General features: G+C 36.5%; 1 protein-coding gene across 5 annotated transcripts in view; it reads right to left on the bottom strand.

Moving 5' to 3' along the window:
* The window catches only part of FIGN (fidgetin, microtubule severing factor), a 102,914-nt gene that overhangs the window by 30,888 nt on the left and 52,288 nt on the right, over positions 1-19,738 (bottom strand). For 2 of the 5 annotated variants that reach the window (XR_009723988.1, XM_061343908.1), the window contains exon 1: positions 15,807-15,930. The exons of the other annotated variants lie outside the window; for them this stretch is intronic. Coding sequence is in view for 1 of the 2 variants with exons in the window: in XM_061343908.1 (XP_061199892.1) it covers positions 15,807-15,879 (73 nt within the window). In the remaining variant the exon portion in view is untranslated. Of the gene's footprint in view, positions 1-15,806; positions 15,931-19,738 lie in introns of those variants that run through there. 5 annotated transcript variants of the gene reach the window in all.

Below are 19,738 nucleotides of genomic sequence, written 5' to 3'. Positions count from 1 at the left end.
CAAATAAAAGCTATAAATTTTAATATATTTCTGTTACATGGGAGGTGTGACCATCTTTGCTGCTGTTGCCGCACACAGTAGCCAGAGATGGGCCTGCAGAGCCATATCTGGATTTGCGTACAAGCACTCCCATCTCTTCTGTTAATTCACATCAGAAACTGTATCTCAACAACTTTCACTCTGCAAGAAGAGCAAGTCAGACTTGCAAATTATTTCACATTACTCTTCAGTCAGCCACACTGCCTCTGTCACCCAGAGGTCACCTCCCTCAGCCTGCATTCCTTCAGGTCCTAGCTGTTCCAATGCCACAAGATGGGAAGAACTGAATTCAAGGAGATGGCTAGCCACACCATCCTGCTTCTCTCCCTTAACTCCAGCATTATGAGGCTTGCTGCCCTTTAGAATAAAGATCCCATCTGATAAATCATCAGGTCTTTTATATATATATATGCAACCTCCATCCAAGGCTGCTCACAGCTGCTGAAGACTCAAGATCAGGCATGTCACCTCAGCACACAAACTAGTGATGTTCAGAACCTCACCAGGGATCAAAATCTTTTGGTGCCTGAATACCCTTAAAAGTCTTCTTGACTTCTAATTTTCATGAGTTTGAATAAATTAGTTCACCAGTGCCTAATGCTCTGAAGACCTACACGGTACAGCTCAAATTCACAAGATTAAAAACACAGTGTAGAGCACGGTAGCTTCCCATTAAGCTCAGCTATCAGTCCAGTTGTCTTTCAGTACTATACCCTTTAAAAAATGGATGTCAGGAGAGAATCAGTTTTGATGTGCATATGCATTTGTGCAGACCCAGCACACCATCATCTTAATAATAACTAAACTTTGTAGGGAAAAAAGAAAGAAGTATATATTTTAAGCAATGTTGACTTTTGTAATTTGGAACAGCAAATTAACTGAAACCCAAACATCAGAGAAAAAAGGTATATCAACTGCCCACAATTAAGCAAATGTTAACATTTTAGAAGTTATGCATTATGAAAAAAGTTAAAGTTATCCCATTAATTATTGTTCTGCTAATATAAGATAAACTGGGAAGGAACAGAACTGCCCAAGAAGGTGAAATCTCAAAGGTTTTTTGTCTGTGAAGTGGCACAACTCCCTAGACGTGCTTAAAAAAATACATTTGGAAGTTATACTCTCTATGTTGCTAGTGTTCTTCACTTAGCATCTCTCAGCAACCAGGAACATGCTGGCGCAGAATTTCATTTTGAGTCCATCCATATTACACTTTAAGTAATGATAATGAATAAACTTTTCATAAACCAGATGAATAAACACTTCTTCAACAGTTCCAGCTATAGCCACTAGTCTAATAAAGGATATTATCTATGCCTACAAATCTGGCTTTTCTCAAACCAGTAAGACTAATTCTGAACCTTAATTGTTTAATTATTTTAATCTGAAAGCATATTTTAAAGCACCTTCTAAACTAAGATACTAAATGTGCTCCATAACCTTTGTTGATTTATTGATATTCATGTCAAACCTCAAAGGCTACTAACCTGCAATCTTGCATGTTAAAATAAGAATTTTTTTTTTTTTTTCAAACTTAATTCAAACACAAAGCACAACATGAGTAAACCTGCAAAAAATGATGAAGGTAATCTTACTTCTAACTAATCATAATATCTTCAGTGGGTGCCAGATAGCATCTCTATTGAAATCATACACAATAAAACTGGAAGTTACTCAAGTGTATTGTAGCCAACTGTCAGATTTAAAAACATTCACAACATACTATTAGTGGCATTCAGCCAATCTCTTAAGGAACACAATGACCCGAACTTTATTCTGAAAACTCAGTTTGAAAGCAAATCTATTCCCTAAAGTAATTTTCAGCACTGCTTAAAAAGCTTGGAAAAATCAGATTAGAGTAAACCAGGTTATGTAGATGTTATGAGAATGTAGTTTCTAAAAATAACTTTATGGATCAATTCAAGTAAAATTCAAATACAGAGATCTCACCTTTCACACAACTCTGCACTTCTATGTTCTATAATTCTGGTCTCAAACTATCAAATTGATACAGTCTATACAGCTGGTATAGTGTTTAGAAAGTCTGCAATGCATGACTCCCATGCATTGAAGATTTATGCTTTGAGAGGCTTATGTGAACACATTACATCCAGTATCAGATAGAACTGCTGCACTGCATGCTGTATTTTGAAATGATTATGGATGCTGAAGAAAAAAAATAATACTCTCTCAAAAGGCCCACATTATGTATTACTATAATGTGTAACAGGTTATTTTTTTATCCTATATTCCCATCAATGTGGTAAACTTCCATGAGAGGTAACACAGTATCTTATAGATGAATGAAAATAAGGAAGAAGATAATGCTAAATAAGGCCAATGAATGAGGTGTAACCATTGAATGCTTGCTATAATCACAGAAAATGCACCCAGGAAATGCTTAATAGAAACTCCTATGAACTAGCGGGAGTGACACATAATCAATGAAACTCCTATTAAAGCATTATTAAGATGTAACTGTGTTTATTCTAAGTAATATAAAGTGTTCCCACTCACACATAAAAGCCATCCATGCACTACTGAGCCTTTCATAAAAATGATCAGGTATAGTCCAGAGGAAAATGTTCACAAACACTTCAGAAAAAGAACCATGCACTAATGCTCCAAGACTGTCCAAAAATAACTTAGGTATTATTAATGTATGACATCATATATTGAACTTATTCTTTCCAAACAGCATTGACTAAATGTCTTGGTAAAAATGATTCCGAGGGATAGCAGTTTACTACTTTGTGTATTCAAATTAAGTTACTTCCTAGCTGAAGTATAACATGAAAAGAAGAAATGAAGTTAGTCTCAACATGTGGCTAAATAAGATAACTTGTTCCATGCATAGCAACCCTACAGACTTATTTATCTGTTGATTCATGACATCTGGCTTATAACTGTAGCATTAGGAGCCATTTATACAGGAAAAGTACTGTGCTTAATTTCACCTTCACCTCACTAGTGAGGAACACTACGTTAATTTAAAGCACTGTTTACTTCATTCACACTGTGAGTCTGCTGAGAGATTTCGCAAACATGGAAATTAAGGATCAGTTTTCTTTTCACTCTTATTGTACAGCTGTACCACCAGGAAAAGAACACCACAGATATACTCTCAGTTTCAACAAAGTAACTTATGATTTAAATGAAACATATTTATCTGGTTTTTAGTGCCACCTATAGTATTAAAATTATGCCTAATTCCATCAGGTCTGACAATACAAACATTTCACAGTAAGTATAATCCCAGGGCGAGTACAAATTAAGGAAGTCCTGTTGTGGTCAACAAATCTCCTCAAGATCATCATCAGCTTCCCATTGAAAAACATTGACAGCTACTCAGCTTGAAATCAGGGGAAGCATTTGCAAGGTCATTTTCATAGGTACTGTACAGTGAAGCAAAGATAATAGTTGTGTCATAACCATATGTAATAGAATAGAAAACGGTGAAAAAATTCTAATTGCATTTATCTGATCTCCATCTGCAGTGTTGCTAAGTATATCAGAACATGCAAAACTAATAAATAACACAGCAGAAAGTTCCTCAATATAAAACGAATCTTCTCAAATAGAGGAACTCAGAATGAAAAATAAAGTTGCAATTACATTTGCATAGACGGTTATTTTAAAATTTTCTTTCAGTTTCTACAATTTCCAACCTTTTGGCTTAGGCTATTTTCTCTTTGAAAAAGATACCCCCAGTGGAATCAAAGAATTTTATCATTACTCTTGTTATTTGGTGCTTTTCTGGAAATTCCTTACTAAAAATACCTGTGTCGGTACTGAAAGCATCTGAACTTTCTTTGTTAATTAGTTACATGTAAAAAAAGTCCTTATAAAAATTATTCTCTGCAGTATTTCTTTCTTCACCTGTTCACAAGACATTTTGACATATAACTGCATTTTTATTTTGACACGTTTGCTTTATGATATTTGTTTCTTAAGCCTCTTTCAAAATTCTGTGGAGCCTATACACACATCAACGTCTGTTCAAAGTAACAAAAGTGCAAACCAGTGGAATTAAATGAAGTTGTGTTTTGATACAAAAGTAATCTTATAAATACAGTTTCACCAAGTATCAGTGCGGAGAAAATCTCAGGAGGCTCAAGCAAAATCTGTGTGGTTCAAAGATGCATCCTAAATTTCTGACTGTTTTCTACTGACAAGTATTCCCCTCTTCCCTTCCTCTCCATGCAAAAGTTGTTCTTTTAGAACAGGCTGGTTTTACACCTAGAAAGGACTGAGAAGAGGACATCCTGAAGATGGAGAGAGGACAGCAGCAGTTATTGTAAGGACTGTACGGTACAAAAAGGATGACTTTGGTATGAACCATTTGCAGGGAGTAATGTAAGCATGTAGAAAGAACAAAAAACTAGGACACTGTTTTAATCAGGGATGCAGAAGTGACATTTCTAGTTCTGAAGAGCCACAGTTCTCACACAGAGGCTGGGACAGTGATTCACTTCAGAGAAAGCAAAATGCTTTCCTTCTTCCTCCCCATTCTACGCAATTCAGAGCAACTGATTCCAAAGCAGGCTGAAGCCTGGGAAATTTAACAGCTCAGGCATATATCTGCATTCCTGAACCCTTCCCACCTCTCATGATTACTAGCAGTCATTCTTACTAATTAAGAAGAAAACAAATTTCTCAATCTTGCTGTGGGGGAAAAAATACTTCCTGCGACATGTATGGATGGGCACTTATTTGGCAAATATTATTTTTCTCTAGAAATAACTTACACTAAAAATTTAAGTGGGTCAGGTCCCAGTCTTCAGCCTTGAGGACAAGTGGCACAGCATGGAGGTTACTAGCCTGGAGTCCGCACTTGAATGTATGTCCTGGCTTCATTTAGTTTATATGATGCAGCCTGGGAAACTCCAAAAGAACAAAATTTTGAATAATGCCTATGACATTAGGTTACTTAGTAATGACAACGAAATACCTATGCCAACTTCTTATTTATTAGATATTCATCTTTTCATGTGCAAGATGCATGGTAGGCCAATTTAAGTCACAGTGAGACATATTCCAAGTTTCCCAGAAGACTTCACTAGAACTTTTAAAACAAATTATGTCCAAAACATAGAAATAAAGATCTATCAAAAAGCCAGAGGATGGCCCGCTTTCAGAAAGGCAATTACTGAGTTTTATTTTTGCAATACAGTTTGCATTTGCTCTCTATCTCCCTAAACTTCTATTGACATCTCTCTTCTTCCTTCATTAGTGACTGCACATCTAAACATATATTAGCTGTAAACTAAAAAGGAAAGGAAGACTGTTGGGAGAGGCACATATTTTCCACATCTGGATTTGATTCAAAGGAAGGGTGAAATCAAGAAAACGGGGTTACAATAATGGCTTAAAGAACAGAGGGTGAAATACAATTGACATCTAGAAGAAAATACTAATTTTGATGCAAATAATAATCAATTAGGTGGCATGGTTCATTAATAGACTAATTAGGGAATGGGATCCAATCAGTAAGAAATGCTTTCAAGGTTTGTTGCTCTGACTCCTTGTGGTCTTAAACAAAATGGAGAAGTTTGAAGTGCTGCAGGATGTGGAATGAACTATTGCAGGAAAGCAAAAAACATTGAAACAGCAGTCAGGGCTGGAACAGAGATACCAAAATGCATGTATTCTTTAGGGAAAACACAAATAAATGGAAAAGGGTATCTGATGATGTTATAGACTATGAAGACACAAAAAGGGGTATGTTGGATAAAACACTCTGGACTTGCCAAAGTAATAGACATAGGAAAAAAAATGACGTGCTGGAGCAGTTATAGAAATTATACATTAAAACTCCCAGATTGTATCTGGACTTGGAGCAAACTGAGGCAATGGCACCAGTATTTAATGAGGCAAAAGAGGTGAACCAATCCATACAACAGTTCTTCTGCTCAAGGTTTAAATATGTATATGTGTGTGTATGTATGTGTGTATGCATATATATGGTTCAGAAAAATGGGGTTCAGTTCACAATGGGTTTATCAAAGGTAATTAATGCTAAGCTAATTTCTTTTTCTTTCTCTGATTTTAAGCAAAGGAGATTACTGACTCATCTAACTGCACACCTGCATATATATGTTCCCTTATGCATTAACAGCTGGAAAGACAGGAATTAGTAAAAGGACTGTAAATTAGTTAAGGAAACACAGAAAGATGTATAATGACAGACAGTATTGAAAGGGCATCTACTGAACTGGAGGAAGCTTGACAATAAAGCTCCCCAGAGATCAATTTGCAAAACTCCCTTAAATTCATAAGTGAATATGCATATGAATTAAGAAGCAGGAACACTCAGTGGAAACTCAAAGATTACACAAAATTAGGAGGCACCACCAGTAGAAAGAAAAATCAAAATATCATACAGGTAAAATATCATGTTTCATGTAATGAACAGAAAATAGTAGTACGAAGTTTGAGTTAATAGTGCAAAAAAATTACTGTAAGTTGAAAGCTAAACACAAAGAAAAGGGAAAGGAAAAAAACCTGAAATGTATAGGCTGATTGGAAAATGGATTTTCACCAACTAATTTGATGTAAATATGGAAACAAGTTATGCAGTTGTAAAGTAAATGCAAGCAAATAAATAAATAAGCAGACAATTTTTCTTTTTTTCCCCAGAAAGTATTAGAGTGAACACAGTGAAACCTCACTGGAACAGTAATTCCGATTTTCTTCAGGGAAGATTAATTTAAACTGGAAGAAGAACAAGGAAGTGCTATAGGGATGATACTGGGAATGAAAAGTGTACATTCACATAGAATAAAAGATGTTTGCTTGCTCTACCCTGCCAAGACTGAATAGGAATATGATTCCTCTGTAAAAATATGATCAGCAAAGCCTATACACTGGAGATGAACTATTTAAGTCAAAAAGACAACACTGGCACAAGAACAAATAAGTATAAACCAGCCATAAATAAATTTATGCTGCAAATTAGAAGATTTGTAACTCCCAGGGCAGTAACATTATTGAACAGCCAACCAGAGTCCTGAAGGACAAAAATAATTAGCTCATGTTAAGACACAGCTTTATCATTTTATATTATAATATATAGTGACAGTAGGGGACTGGACTTCGAGATTCCCTAGGCCGTTTTGTATTTTATATACCCATCTCAGAAGGGTTACAGAGATACTCTTAGCTTGTAGAAAACTGGTGGGACTACGCCAGTGATAAGAACATTAAGAGAAAGACAGAAAATATTAACTTGGTGCAGAGCCACACTAGGGAATGAACTATTGCTTTTAAACTGGGGCCAGCTCCTCAGAGAATGGGCAAAGTCCATTTCTGTATGCGCATGCCTGCATGTGGGTATATTTAAAAATGATTTTGAATAGGGAAAGGAGACATAGAAATAATAATACATTTCTGCTTAGTACACTTCTGCATAACTCACTTCCCTGTCCTCAGTTACCACATTGCAGAGATCAGCATTTCTTCTACTAGCATGGCAAAACCATTCTTTAGATATGTACTGCCTGCTTCATTCCTATTTAAATACTAATGTACTTTTTTCTTTTTTATATTTTTTCTTTATTAATTTTAACTAGTAACAACTCACTTGTGCCCTCTGGTATTAGCACCTACACTGCTGTATGATAAAATTCTGTCGGGTTACGTGTAGAGACCTTGAAAATATCCATTCTGTAACATGTGTTGTTCTGTGGGCGGTTTTTTTGTTTAGTTTTTTTTGTTTGTTTGGTTGGTTGGTTTCTTTTGTTTGTTGTTGTTTATTTGCTTGGGGCTTTTTTTCCCTTTTTTTTTTTTTTTTTTGGTTGGATGGTTTCTTTGGGTTTTGTTGGTGTTTTTGGTTTCATTTTGTCTTTTTTTTAATAGCTATCTTCAGATACTGCTTCAAGATTGTGAAAAGTGGTTTTCCTTTCATGAACTTTAAGCATGTGGCAGTGATCAAATGGGTACAGCTGTCCTTTAAGGACATTGGCAATTATTGTCATCATACCTCTGTTAGGCAGTTCAAATTGCTTAAAACTTTGATAATGATTACTTGACTGCATTTAAATGAAGGTCGTTTACCCTTCCATTCCCTACTTATATAGTGTTTCGTGCAACATGCCTCAAGGCCCTTTCCAAAGAACACTAATCAGTACACAAAATTATATTGAAGCAAATAACCTTGTCACAAATTCCATTACACAGTAAAAGCTAAATAAAAAATAATAGCTTTCCTGTCTATATTTAAAAATATATATCCACTTACTGTCAAGCTTTTCAAGTGAAGAGAATGCCACAGAAGAGCACAAATCCTACTGCACAGCAAGGAAATGAAAAGTAAACTATTGCTATGACACACTTAACCAATACTCGCCCTACCTTACCAATACAACAGGCAATTGCAAAAATCAATATTTTTTAAATGCTGGCTCATTTTAAACTCAGAAATTTTCAATGAGAATTTCAAAAGAGCTGAATCCATGTCCAAGAGGGGCAACCAGGCAGTGGAACAGAAATCGCTTTGTCTCGCAATAATAACTGTTTTAAGATTTGATTGAGACAAGATCATCATTTACTTAAATGAGAACACTAACCATTTTGCTCAGTCTGCAGGTCAAAACAGAAAAATGATTTCTTCCCATAAATAAAGGTAATTTCTTATCTATACACACAACCAACCTCCTACACTAGGTGTGACAAGTGAATGCACTTCCCTTGCTTGCAAGTCCAGCCAGGAGAAAAGATGACTGATAATGTCACTCCCATTCCATGGTGGTCTTGTTGGCCTCTGACTGGTAACCCTGACTATAAATACAGCAGTCTCCACAAAATCATCAGGCTCTTTGAATTGGTACAAATTGACGTAAATAAAAATATCAAGAAAAAAACTCTCTGGAAATTACATTTCCTCCTAACCAAACAACTTACTTTATCTACTTCAGTGGCAAACTCATCCCTCCCCTTGTTACAAGTCTGGGACCATAACAGAAACTGGAGAAAAAACTATGCTTACAAGAACCTAAAATGACAAAAAAAAAAAAAAAATCGTAGTTCACAGATGGATGTAGCATTGTACTTATAGCATTATCTGTATAATGTATAAGCAGTATATCACAAAAACTCAATGATCTATCTCACTTGCAGATATGTTCTATGGTAGTTTCTCATCTGAAGAAGCAGAAACAAAATGAAAATAACTGAAAACCTTCTGAGAGAGAAAACATATAAAAAAATCACAGGACAAGAGCCACCCCATATCCCATATAATTTAACTTTTTTTCTTTTTTGGCTGACAGAAATATAACAGGGAAGGGGAAGGGATGAAAGATTAAATACAAGGGAGAGCAGTAAAGATGTCTAGAAATAAGAGGCAGACTCGCTCAAAGCTCTTACCCAAGTATTCGCCTTATTGTTGATTTTAGCTTCTGAAAAAATGAAGAAGTTGAGGTAATAAAACACAAATTAAATAAGAGAAACAGGGCATTTAGAAAACTGATTTTAAAATTAGAAGACAACTGAAATACAAATAAGTAAAACTCTCACCGCACAGTAGTTCACAAAATACCTGTGCTTAAAGTGATGAAACAGTTTTTGTTCAGAGAGTCCTGGCTGCCAATATTTGCAGAGTTTGTCATACTCTATGGTGATCTTTTCACATACAAAAACAAACACAATTTTCTTTTGGAAGCTGCAGACCTCTTCTGCAATTCCAACTGAAATGATTTATTGGCCAATTGACACTTCTTGAATTAATTCTTCTTCAAGTATAACCTAGGAAATTTCTTCCCCTATCAGTTATGTCAAATTTGACAGCCTCAGGTGAAACGTCTCCTTTCTTAATTATTTTATTATCCCATTAATTCTCCCAATTCATTAGTTAAAGTCCCTTGTCCCCCTCTGAAGAATTTCTCTTCTTCCTTGGTATGTATTACTTTCAAGAACCTCAAATAAACAATGTCCTCCCTTGGCTATCTCCTCACTATGCTAAATACATTTCGCTACTGTTGCCTCCTTTCAGGAACTAATGCTTATAAATCAGTTTTTCTCCATATTTCTTTTAGCAACAATTCCAGAAGGAATCACCACAGCTAGAAGAGCCCGATTCTCACTACTGTGTGCTGTGACAGTTAAGTACACATTCTTCTCTCCCATCCCCACCAAAAAAGTAATCTTGAAAATTGTACATTGCAAATTGTACCTTAGCTTTTATCTACTGTTCCTTTATATGAGGTGAAAATTAAAGGTTAAATGTACGATGTTGCAAATCTGTTGATCAAAAATGCAGCGTGTCTTTTGGTGCCTATGCTGAAGACACAATACAGAAACCACTCCCAAACTGCTGATCCCTGGCACAGGCTGCCAAGGGAGGCTGCCCAGGGAACCTCCGTTCCCAGAGATTGCCAAACCTCAACAGGATAAGGCCCTGACTGACCTGATCTAATTTTGAATTAGCCCTGCTCTGAACAAGAGTTTGGGCTGGATGACCTCCAGAGGTCCCTTCCAACCCAACTTGCTCTCTGTGAATCACTTAAGAATTTTTGATCATTCCAGAAACACAGCGTAGTACCTCAAATCAGCTGTGTGCTGAATTCCCCATTAGATTTTATATTGTGCTATTATTTCCCTTACAGTCTGGTAACAGATGCAAGAAGTACAAAGACCAGACCTCTTCTCCCAGCAGTATTGCCAGGAGATTTAAAAGATTAGTCAGCTTCTTTTGGACGGTAGCCATTTTTACAAATAGTGAGAACAGAGAAGAGAGATGGATCACACTGGAACAGGGAAACGACCTCAAGGGAATATATAAGACAGTCACCAGCACAGTAGCTGTATCACCTGCAATGGAGTAAAACACGAACCTATCCATTGATTTGGATGATTCCAGAAGGCTAACAGTCAGCAGAACCAAGTACAGTGTCACCACCTTTGCCAAATTATCTTAGCTCTTTCTGGAATACAGGTTTCAGTTGGCTTTGAGAAGGGATTACGTATGTTCATATTGCTCCCTTCCAATACTGAGGGCAAAAATGGAGCCTGTCTTTTCTCAGACAGTCAACACATAAACTAGAAATACTGCTGGCAATCTAGTGGAGGTTAGAAGTGGCTGAATTTTCACTACTTTGTCTAAACTTTCTCAAGAATATCCTTATTTCTGCAGACTAAATTGGAGGATCATATACTTCATCTTTTTTAAGACCTTCCTGTCCTTTTGCTACTCAGTTATGGCAAATCATCAAACCACTGCAATACTGTTTCCCCGACACAAGCATCAACTCATCGCTTTTAGGGACAGTCCCTACTCACAGAAGTATAGAGATTATTTTAGACACAAGTGGAAATGGCAGAGTCCCTTTGTGGTTGGCTTTGACTAGCCTTGTATCTAATACAGAATAAATATGCTAAGAGCTCCGAGTCAAGTGCAGGATGCTTCTTTAAAAAGGAAAAGAATAAGACATAAAACTATCAATGGCAGCACAATAAAAATAAAAATAAAAAACTCACTTGAAAATAGGTATAAAATCAATTAAGCACAAAACCTGAGAGAAAAAAGTACTCAAGGCTACCAAATGCTTAATTCTAGAGATACTGAGCATCACAGCCCTGAGTTGGCAAAATAAGTATATAAATCACTACAAAACCTTGTGTTTTTTCCAGTACAAATGGACATACCCTGAAGTCAAATAAAAATTTCTTGAATTGGTGTTTGACAATCAAGACAGCAGTTTGACAAACTGGTTCTTTTAAAATGCTTTTCCTTAGACAAGATTCACATTGGTAAAGTCTTTCACAATTACATTTCCTCTGAACTAATTAAAGGATAACATTTTTCATTATCATGTTTTAAGAAGCTGATTTTCAAATGTCGCAGAGATACAATTAATGTTTAGAACTTTAGGCTAGGATGACAGAATACGTTATATTGGAAAGTACTTTCAAAACAAGTTGAAAATATACCAAAACCTGAGCAGATTACAGGCTCTCAAAAGCAGGCCAATATTTTTATTTCTTCTACTATTGTTTAAATTGTTTGAATATGTCTAGACAAAGAATTCAGTTTTAAAATAAAAATTCAACTCTTAAATATTATCCACTCAGGAAGAAAAAAAAAAGTTAAAGTTTCATGGTTGAAGATGCAGTGATTATTTTGATTATGTGACAATTGCAAGTTTTGAAGAGGCCAGGTTTATTTTTTACTTTGCTGCAAATGTAATACATATTTTTGCCTCTACTACAAAAGCTCAGAGAGCCTGACTAAAGATTACACATAAATCCCATAGTACTGCCTACATTCTTGAATGTCAACTGTCATACCTCTCAGCTGCTATCATATGATATATACTGTCTTAAAAGCAGTCACCACAACACAGCCACTTCTGGAGTAGAGTGACATGTGCTATTAACACATGGCAGATTATGATCCCTGTGCAGAAGAATGCTGTCTGTCTGAAAGTACTACTGGAGAAATAGAGGCGATCTCCAGTAAAAGACAAACACAGCATCTTCATGACAGGAAAAAACCAAACCATGCAACTCAAAAAACTATACATGTTTAAGACTATAACTACTTACGATCTCACTTATTCAAAAGCTTGTATATCCAGTAGCCAAGTAACCTTATCACACTGTCTGGAGAATCGGCTTAAGATATCTCAGTGGGACTTAGAGCATCCAGACATAAACTAGCTGAACTGTTAACCTGAAGGAACCATTCAGTATTGCCCTAGAATTAATTAGTTCCACTTTAACATGGAAAAAGGTTTCAGTGGGAAAAATGCCAGAATGAGAGCCATCAAAACAGACCTGTGGTAATCACTAGAGAGCAGGAGTATTAATCTATCTGATTAATCTGTTGAGCTGTAATAGTTCCTTAAGGGCAGTGTGATGAGTTGGTAAGTGAACCTGGTGTCATTCTTCTGTACCCTGTTCCAGAAGGATGCAGGCCTGTACAAGAAAGCTTGATGGCAACAGCAGTGCTTCCTATTTGCCCTGATAGGAACTGGTTCAAAGATGCTGGATACTCCTCTAGACCCACTAGATTCTACTTTTGCTAAAAATTTTGCAATGCTTTCACCAAAACAAGTGTCTTTGGCAACATTAAACAGAGATTTAAGCACTTGAGATGAAGTTAGCAATAATACAATACAAAAGCTATCATGGAAGACAACCCTGATACAAGAATAAAATATACTCTGGTTATAAGCTCTATTAGAAGAAGCCTCCCTGACAGAAAAGCAGCAGAAATTATCAAAAAAAAAAAAAAGGGAGGAAAAAAGTTACAGAGTAAATATGATTATAACTGACCCTACAGCTACTGTCAGCCTTTACCTACATTGGAGCAAGTGTGCTACATTAGTACACTTTAACATTTTTGGCTTCTGTTGGGTATCTGAATATTGGAAGCCACTAGTTCTGGAGAGGGAATGAGATTTCACTGTATTTCTGAGAAAATTCCTTGCCCCCTCCCCCTTCCCTCTCCCTGCCCCCACCCCATCCCCTTTGAAGACAATAAATACTTTACTTCATCTTCTGGTCCCTAGGAGAAAATTTACTAAAGATCTCTAAAACTGAGGTTCTGGAGGAAGCATGATGCCAGAGACAACATTACCTGCCAACCTCCAGTAAGGATTTTAGTGAATAAGCAGGAATGTTTACGGTATAGTAAAATCCTACAAGCATTTGGACTGACACCCATACGCAAAACCTAAGATAAATGCCTGTTATTGCCAAGGACAATCTGCAATTAAGAATCTCACAGGCAAGATATGAGACAAAGGAACAGATAGCAAATCATTATCAAACAAACTGAAATAGAGAATATGGAACAAAAAATTCACACATCAAATTATTCCAAGAAAACACAAAATTATCCTAGTGACACAGAGTTCAGAGAAAGTGTGGGTGCTGAATCATCAGGAGCTATAATTACATCTGTCCAGACTACTGATGTAGGAAATGCTCACACAATTCTGTCAGCACTTAAAAAGACAGTATTTCCTACTAAACTAAACAGAAACCTAACCTATCACAATCAGCTTGCCTCTGCTTGGCAGCTGCATATGTGTAGAATATTTCTAAAAGGGAACCAGGTCACCAAAGAAAGCATCCATTGAGCATCTTTTCTTTTACTCATTGACTTCCTATTTTTCCTCTGTGCATTGCACATTTTTCCCCTTCTCTGTTGGCCACCTCAGCTCTGGAATCACAGTGGGAGTCAATCATTTTGCAGTCCCTGACCCAGAGTATTGATTCAATGTCGTGAAAGATGCCATTCAGTTATAATCAGTAACTAAACCATAAAACTATATTACTACTTACTTTCATTCATTCACCCCAGTAACATGACTAAACACCTTTAACTTCTTTCATCAGCTCTCTAGAGTAGCTGCTGTCATGCCAACAAGACAAAAAGTAGAGAAAAAAACACAGTTATAAAGTCAGAACAGGCCTTTTAGAGCATGATTTACATGTCCCCTTGTGTAAAATAATAGCAGACAGCCCTTTAATACCCTTCTTTGAAAGACAAATTTCATTTCTTCACCTATAATTTTCAAATGGACACGTACCATTCTCTTAACCTTTCATAACAGACTTGTTTCTTATTCTTTCCCGTGTCTGTATACAGACACCAGACTCCCATGAAATATTCCATTAGTCTTACTTGCTGAATTCTGGTTTTGCCTAATGTCACCTTTCACTACCACAGACAATTTAACCCTCAGGTATTCTGCCATAGCTGAGGAAACAGAAAAGACGAAAATTACTTTTGAAAAAATATTTTCTCAGAAAAAGTCTAGAAAGAATTTGTAAGTCTCCTTTCTCCATGTTTTTTTTCCCCCCATTGTTTATTATTCCAAACCCTGAATTGTTTTCTCATTTATTTAGCCTCACATTAGTAATAAAAAAAATAATATTCTCTTAACTCTACAAGCCCATAAGTCATAAAGAAACTTTTAGATAAACACAAGATGAATTCTGATGGAGCCAATCACTGAACTTGGAAATGATAAAAATACAGGTAAAGAAATCTGTTCTATCTCCTCTTGCATGGCTACCCTGTGCCTTGTCTACCTGATACAGACAGGAAGAAGTAAAACCAATAATAAGTATTTCCAACAGAGGAGAGGAAAAGGAATCATAATCAGAAAGAAATAATTTAATGAAATACTTTCAACAGAAATTACTTTACTTACAGGAGACAAAGACGGAAAACCAAGCAATTCAAATTGCATGTTGATGGATCTCATCCATTACTTGCAGAACCTAGTAAAAGATGCCCTGAGAATTACTCTGCATTATACTGTTCAGTCGTTCTGTTTGTATCTCTACAATGAAAGGGTGTACTTAATGGAATAAGTTTCAAGTCCAGGAGTCTTTACTGAAAAAACTGTAGACCTGACTCTACCAATGAACCAAAAAGTTTCAAAGGCTTGCCTTTTTGTGGCGTCTCAGCACAAAGACACTGAAGAGGCCAGCAAGTACTGCCTGAAAGAGTTATCATCTCAACTGCAAAGGGTAACGAAAAGGAAAAAATCTTCCTTTGGCATAAAGAGCAAAAATAAAATTATAAAGATATGTCTTGAAATACAAGCCAGACATTTCACATGAAATAGTTCCTGTCTATTGTTAACTTCAAATGAAGATGATCTAGGACACCTTCTTCTTCCTCCTTTTTTGAATTCTATTAAACACATCAAATTCAAATCATGAGAATCTCGTATGTATTAGAATGGGAACAGTAGCTTCTAAGTTGAGAGAAATAACTCTGAAGGATGAAAAAAAATAAGTTCCCTTACCCCAAGATGAATCCTTCAGTCTCTCTTCCTCAATTCTATCCTTCTTAAGATGAAGCTTGGAAGAAGAATCCATAGTTAGATGGATACAAAAAGTTCTTCCCACCCATTGAAATGTATCTTTGAGCAAAAGAGAATTCAAGGGAAGAGTGAAAATGGTTTGAGGTTGAGCCAAGAAGTCAAATCTAAACAACCTCTTCTCTCTTTTATCAGAATATAATCTGAGGAATGTTGTAGATCAGAGACCCAAAGGAATTTTGAACCCTTGATATGCCTAAACAACTTGTGTTATCTAACTGAGAAGCAGTGGGGTAAATCTTTTGTAGTAACTCATACTCTGCCTAAGTATTTGTAAAGTAGTCATGTTCAAATATGGACAACCCATTTAAATCACAAGTTCTTTGGGATCCTTGGTGTTGGGGTAAAAGCCTAGCATGACAGTATTTAGCTCATATCTACAGAGAAATAATGTGGAAGAGCTGTGGAGAGCTAAGGTTTATAGCAGGAAAGATTGGGACTTGGCTGCTGTATTATGCCAAGTCCCACATGTGAGTCATTTCATTCTTTCTTTTGGAGGACTGATTAATCCCCTGCCACTACAGCAGCAGCAAGTCGTAAGATACTTTAAGTGCACCAAGCTGTTCCCAGTGCTATTGCCAAATAAAGAAAGAATGGTTTCTTTGATGTGAAGAAAAGTTACATTCCTTCCTCCTTCAATTGCTAGCAGTGTTGAAAAACTACTTTGGTGAATGGCTAGATACCACTAAAAACTTGTTACACAACATATCAGAAATCTCATTCAGATCAAGCAACAGAGATAGGGAGATTAGCAGGGGTAGAAAATCAAGGAAAAAGTAAAAAAGAGAAATGAATAAAATACTTTCATGAAACTTTTCTTATTCAACAGCAGGGCTGTACGCATGTCCAGTGTAAGTGTCTCATCAGGTAGAGATGACAATTAAGAGAAAGGGAACATGAAGAAATACATGTGAAAGATATTGTCTACTGCTAGGAAGACAGGAAGCGCTATGACACAGGCACTGAACAAATTAATTTCTCCACTCAGAATGCAGTGACATTAGGTCTGCCCACGATGTTTTCCAATATAAGCCATGTTTTATAACAAACCTGTAAAGTTTTAGAGTGCTACAGAAAGCATTACAGAAATGCAACTCATACTACCGGTCAAAGCAGTTTCTGTAACTGTATAGCAGTTGCAATAAATAATTGAAATAGTATGTACTGCTGATTCACAGTGAAGTGAAAAAGCCCTACTGCACTTAACAGAGAACTAGATACTGCTTAAGACAGGAACATTAAACACTTTACTACTGAGACATACAATGCCTTCAATTGAAGACCAAATCCTAGCTGGCTAGAAAAGAATAGAATTACAGCTCAGTTGTGTCTGAGAATCCATGATAATGTACTGTAATCTAACAAATAACATTTAAATAAATGTTCAAAAGCATTACCTTCTCTGAAGATCCATAATATACCCAGTTGTTGTGCTTCCCTATTTATGTGCTACAGGTATTCTAACAGCTCTTGTACTTTGTAGCATACTGGAAAGCTCATCTCATAGATGTTTACCCCAAAGTTCTCAACAGTATGAGCTACAGCTCCTCCTTAGCAGTCTCCAAAATTATGGCTCATTTCCCAAGGCCCTGTTGACAATCCTCTACTCTAGGAACCCTTTCAAATAGTTTTGTGCTTTCTGGACATTTATTAACTGGGGGGGGGATGTTTTGTTTCACCTACACTATTGTTGCAGAAACAGCTATCTTTGCCAGTTACAACACTGTACTTCCTGAAAACAGCCTAAAAAATCCAAGAGATGCTGTCTCCTCTGCTCTGTGCAAACATACACACACACAAAACTGTTCTGTCTGCAATAAATAATTAAGAGATGAATTACATATTTTTGATACAATATTTTCCAATGACCTAATTGCTAAAATACTGGGGGACGGAGGAACCCACTCTCCAAATTCAGTGGGATAACAGTCTTTGCCATGGACCCTGAGCTTATCCCTTCAAGTTACAAAAACAAAAACCCCAGAGAACTGGCAGAAAAAAAAATTACTGCATTTTTGTTGGCATCAAAACAGAGGAACTTTTAAACTATTTCAGCTGAAATCATATGATCCAGTAGCCTGGGGGAAGGGATATTAATAGCAATCAGGGCAAAGAGGAGAAGAGAACAACTTTCCTCAGCAGAGGTAGGCAGCAGGTTCTCCACAGCCCTTCACCATCCATGTGAGCGCACAGGGCCAGCAGGGTGGGAAGCCCAGTGACAGTGAGCTTGCAGAAGCAACATTAGGCTTCAGGGCTCTGCAGTTCCTGACAGCCCATCCCAACTGCAGCTACGGACTCCCACCACAGCCCTTCAGATGCCAGCCGACCCCGCTTTTGATCATGGCTCATTTGAAGAGCTTTTAGGCTACTTCTGCAACAGACTGTGTGCTACTGTACTCAGGATTGGAAACAACAACCAAGACAGCACTGAAAAAAGTAAACTGGCCATGAGTAAGTCCTTATCCCCTATTTGATATTGCTAGCATATTCCTTTAATAAGGGGCAAGAGAGAACTAAAAAAAACACAACAAAACAACCAAGGAAGTTGGAGGAATGCATACATCAGCCAACAAGCTGAATAATCACAAAATGGGGAAAAACCCTGATCCAAGCATTAATAATTCAATTAGTATTCATTGAAATAACATTGATTTTAATTAATTTATTTCACATCACGGTTCATCCTATGTGCTTTCTACTACAGCTTAAAAATCATTAGTGTATGATCCTGCTAATTACTCATATCTTTAAAAATAACAAAAAGGAGACATAAAATTGCCAAATAAATATTTTAAAGCCTCAAACAGTCAATAAAGAAAAATGAAGTGTAATTGCTTGTCACTGTGGATTACTAACATGGAATACACTACCAGGATGCCAGCTGTATTTTATACATGTAATTTGATTCATCCAAACTTCAGTAGATTAAAATGAAGGTAAAAAATGCCTCAGCTACCAAAGTATATACTTACCAGCTTGTATTTGCACAATACAGTTTATGACTGTTCTGAAACACAACACTTTTCATTTATTCTACTGCTCTGAGCTCATCCAAAATAACACAGGAACAAAACCCCATACATGTTTCTGCCTGAAGCAGGCCCAGCAGATCGATAGAGAATATCTATGTCCATCACAGAGCTTTGCTGGAGATGATGCAGAACAAGGAACATTTCTAAAGGAAACTCCAAGAGCCACTGTAATTCCTTAAGCTCTGTGCACCACAGCCAGGCAGAGGCTACACACGAGAACTGTGCTTCTCTGCTTTAGGACATAATTTCTCTTTTTCACATTAGTTAATGCTGACACTCTGGCTTTGGCCTTTTAGCAGCACACTCTACCAGTGGGTCCTTACCAAGATGGATAAAGAGGGATGCATAGGCAAATGTAATTTGATAGAGAACAGCAAGACTAGTTTGAGCTTCCTGGCATACAAAAATGATTTTATAAAGAGATAAAAATAAATACACTCATCTTTACATTCTCCTGTGCATACACTTTATGTCATAGTAATATAGTGAATCCACAAATTTTGCTATTTTATTTATTTTTACAACATAATGAGGAAATTTCTGATTTTGGATACAGTCAGATGTTCCATCTACTTGGGTAACTACAAATAGGAGATAAGACAGTCTAAGCACTTGTTTTTTAAACAAAGGGGTTTTGCTTCCTATAGGTCTCTAATTAAGCTCAGTCAATTTTTATTAGTTTCCACAGGTTTAGATTTCATTGCAAGGCAATCAAAATACTTTAAATCTTTTCACTGTCAGTCATCTGTCTTTGCCCAAGACAGCCTTTCACATCACAGCTTTTACCTTATTCTCCAACAATGCTCATACTTGTTCTCTTAATTG

The sequence above is a fragment of the Neopsephotus bourkii genome, unplaced genomic scaffold (genome assembly GCF_033783945.1).
Source record: "Neopsephotus bourkii isolate Nb327-2 ecotype Australia unplaced genomic scaffold, CSIRO-AGI_Nbou_v1 NB_196, whole genome shotgun sequence".
Taxonomy (NCBI): Eukaryota; Metazoa; Chordata; class Aves; order Psittaciformes; family Psittacidae; genus Neopsephotus; species Neopsephotus bourkii.
Note: the sequence above shows the minus strand (reverse complement) of the source record. Positions and strands in the feature narration are given on the sequence as shown.